At 33.4% G+C, this 3,195-nt stretch overlaps 1 protein-coding gene across 1 annotated transcript in view; it reads right to left on the reverse strand.

The window, feature by feature from the left end:
• Positions 1 to 3,195, reverse strand: part of WDR70 (WD repeat domain 70) — a gene marked incomplete at its 5' end in the record, with an annotated part of 225,358 nt that overhangs the window by 130,703 nt on the left and 91,460 nt on the right. The window contains one exon of the mRNA XM_006761792.2: positions 2,510 to 2,586. Within this exon, the coding sequence (XP_006761855.1) occupies positions 2,510 to 2,586 (77 nt within the window). The remainder of the gene's footprint in view (positions 1 to 2,509; positions 2,587 to 3,195) is intronic.

A 3,195-nucleotide genomic window follows, 5' to 3' on the forward strand; every position in this document is an offset into this window, starting at 1 on the left:
ATCTGATCTCTATTGACTCCATGGCACTAACGTTTAGAAACAGTTGTCATTTTCCTTAGAATTTGGCCATTGCTTTTCTTATGTTTTAGTTAAGAGAAAATGAAAATAATTCTTGAATTCATGCTTTTGATCAGAAAAAAGAAAAGTAATCAACAGCAAAAACTCAATCTTAGATTTTTTCCCTTAAATATAAAATGATGTTTTGAAGACATTTTTTTCTCAAGTACTGAGAATCATGTAAAAATTACAGCATGTGGAACAAATATTTTGGGCAAATGGGGGTAATTACATGCTGAAATCATAACATTTTGAATATATTGCATTAAATAATATATATTACTAGGAAAAAAAGATTTTTTGTTGCAATTTCTCTGTAATATTACAAATAGCACATTCTTATGAACTACTCTTAATACTAAAAGTGAATCATACAGTATGACAATGCAGGATAGGCTCCTGCCACTCGCCACCCAGGACTGGAATAGCAGGTTGGAAAATAATTATCTTGTGTTTCTTCATATTTCTTAAATGTGTGTATAGCTCACATTTATTTCAATATTTAATATTAGAAGTGTTTTGGGTCTTTATGTAGAAGTTTGGTGAAGTTTTTGTGACCAAAATATGGCATAAGAACTGAACTCTTTTTTTTTTCAAAGCAAGGTTTGTGTTTAGTTTTAAGATATTTTTTATTTTTTTTAATGACAGAGAGAGAGGAAGGGATAGTGACTGAGAGAAACATCGATGAGAGAGAAGCATCATCCATTAGCTGCCTTCTGCATGCCCCCTACTGGGAATGGAGCCTGCAACTCAGGCATGTGCCCTGACCAGGAATCCACCCAGTGACCTCTTGGTTCCTGGGTCAACACTCAACTGCTGAGTCCCACCGGCCAGGCTTGAACACTTGTTTATATTATTTAAGCTATAGTAAAATTTGTTTCATTATACTTCATTTCACTTAAAGTTGCAATTTCTAAACCTTAGCAAGGATATTAAGTAAAGACTTAATATAGTTCTATTTACCAAAAATTTTATTCAGAAATATTATCTTTTTTCAGCCATATTCTGTATAGATTCCCAAATTTTAGTTCCTTTTAGATTGTTAATTTTTAGATTGTGCTACGGAAGTAAAATTATGTCTTTTGTCTGTTATCTAAAAGATAAAGTCCAGAAAACAAAATATCTAAGAACATGAAGAGCAATTTTGAGAGATAATAAGGCAAATGTTAAGTATCAGAGAGCAAAAGGCTAAAAGACAAAATAACCTAAGAACGAAAGTGTTCTGTTTTATCTAAAATCTAAGAGTGTTTCACCTAAATAACACCATCTATGCTTTTTAATTCATAACATTTTTTGTTGTGTGTTCTGGTCAGGACCAATGTTCTTACAATGAAAAGACTGATTCTCAGGAGTGGGGGTGGGGGGTTGGGGGTTAATGGGAAATGAGGAGGACACATTTGTAATACCTTAACCAATAAAGAAATTTTAAAAAAAACCAAAAACTCAATCTTAGATTTTTTCCCTTAAATATAAAATGATGTTTTGAAGACATTTTTTTCTCAAGTACTGAGAATCATGTAAAAATTACAGCATGTGGAACAAATATTTTGGGCAAATGGGGGTAATTACATGCTGAAATCATAACATTTTGAATATATTGCATTAAATAATATATATTACTAGGAAAAAAAGATTTTTTGTTGCAATTTCTCTGTAATATTACAAATAGCACATTCTTATGAACTACTCTTAATACTAAAAGTGAATCATACAGTATGACAATGCAGGGAAAAGCTATCCAAATATTCCTTGTAATATTCTTGAGTCTGAGGCCAACAGATATAATGGGAATCTTGCATGATACCACTACACCAGCGGCGCCACTCCATCAGATATAATGGAAAAGAATCTTAATAACCATTTAATCAATTTTTTTCAGTTATTACTGCCAAGAAACAATCATTTAAACAAGAAACATATTAGCAATTAGACTCAGATGAAAATCAGTCTTAACTATAAAAAGTAACAAATTAGCCCTAGCTGGTTTGGCTCAGTGGGCGGACTGAAGGGTCCCGGGTTCGATTCTGGTCAGGGTTTGTGTGGGAGGCAACCAATGAGATATTTCTCTCTCTCTGTCTCTCCCCCTCCCTTTCACTTTCTCTAAAAATCAATGGAAAAAAATATCCTCGGATGAGGATTAACAAAACAAAACAAAAGTAACAAATTATTAGTCACAATTTCAGTCATTTGAATCCATTTAATAACATCCATCTGATCCATTGTACTCCATAATAAACTCTACTGGAATTTATACTAACTCTCATTTGCATAGTTTCAATATTTATTTAAATAAACCTTACACTGCCAGCTAAAGTCAAAGTAAGAGCAAGAATATATAAACATCAGGATTCCTAATACTCTATCTCCTACTTTACTGGCAAGATGGTTATAATACAAATGTTAAAATATTAAAAGATATAAATGGATTAGATGAATTATCAACAATACTCACGCATCATTTGAGCAAGTCATAAATTCTCCCTTTATTTTGGGATGCCATGAGCCAGTATGAAGCATTGCTGTGTGACCCTTAAAAAAATAAAAAATTAATTAATTAAGGAAAAAAGATGTTTAACAAACATAAAAAATTATAAACCAACCAGAAACTGACATATGCTTAAACTTTTTAGTCCTCTCAAAAGCACACTATTTTAATAACAAACTGATATTATTTTCTCAATTTTATTTCAAAATATATGTTTATTTCACTTTGTTTATTTTCACTTTGTTTAATTCACTGTGTAACACCCTCGTCCCCACCCCACCAAACCCCAGCTGCCCAGGAATTAGCACAGTGCTTACATATAGGTGCTTAACAAGGAAGAAAACAGAGGGGAAATAACAGCCTCTCTTTAGGAAAGAAAGAGAAATAAAACAGGCCCTTCTGTAAAGATTCTTTTCTCAATGGAAAAGAATTAAAAGGAATACAAAGTATTTTCAAGGAGAAACCAAGATGGCGGCATAGGTAAACACCAGAGTTTGCTGCCTCGAACAACCACTTCAAAAATACAACTAAAAGGCCGACACCGGTTTGGCTCAGTGGATAGAGCGTCGGCCTGCGGACTGAAAGGTCCCAGGTTCGATTCCAGTGAAGGGCATGTACCTGGGTTGCGGGCACATCCCCAGTAGGAGATGTGC

The sequence above is a fragment of the Myotis davidii genome, unplaced genomic scaffold, assembly GCF_000327345.1.
Source record: "Myotis davidii unplaced genomic scaffold, ASM32734v1 scaffold496, whole genome shotgun sequence".
NCBI lineage: Eukaryota > Metazoa > Chordata > Mammalia > Chiroptera > Vespertilionidae > Myotis > Myotis davidii.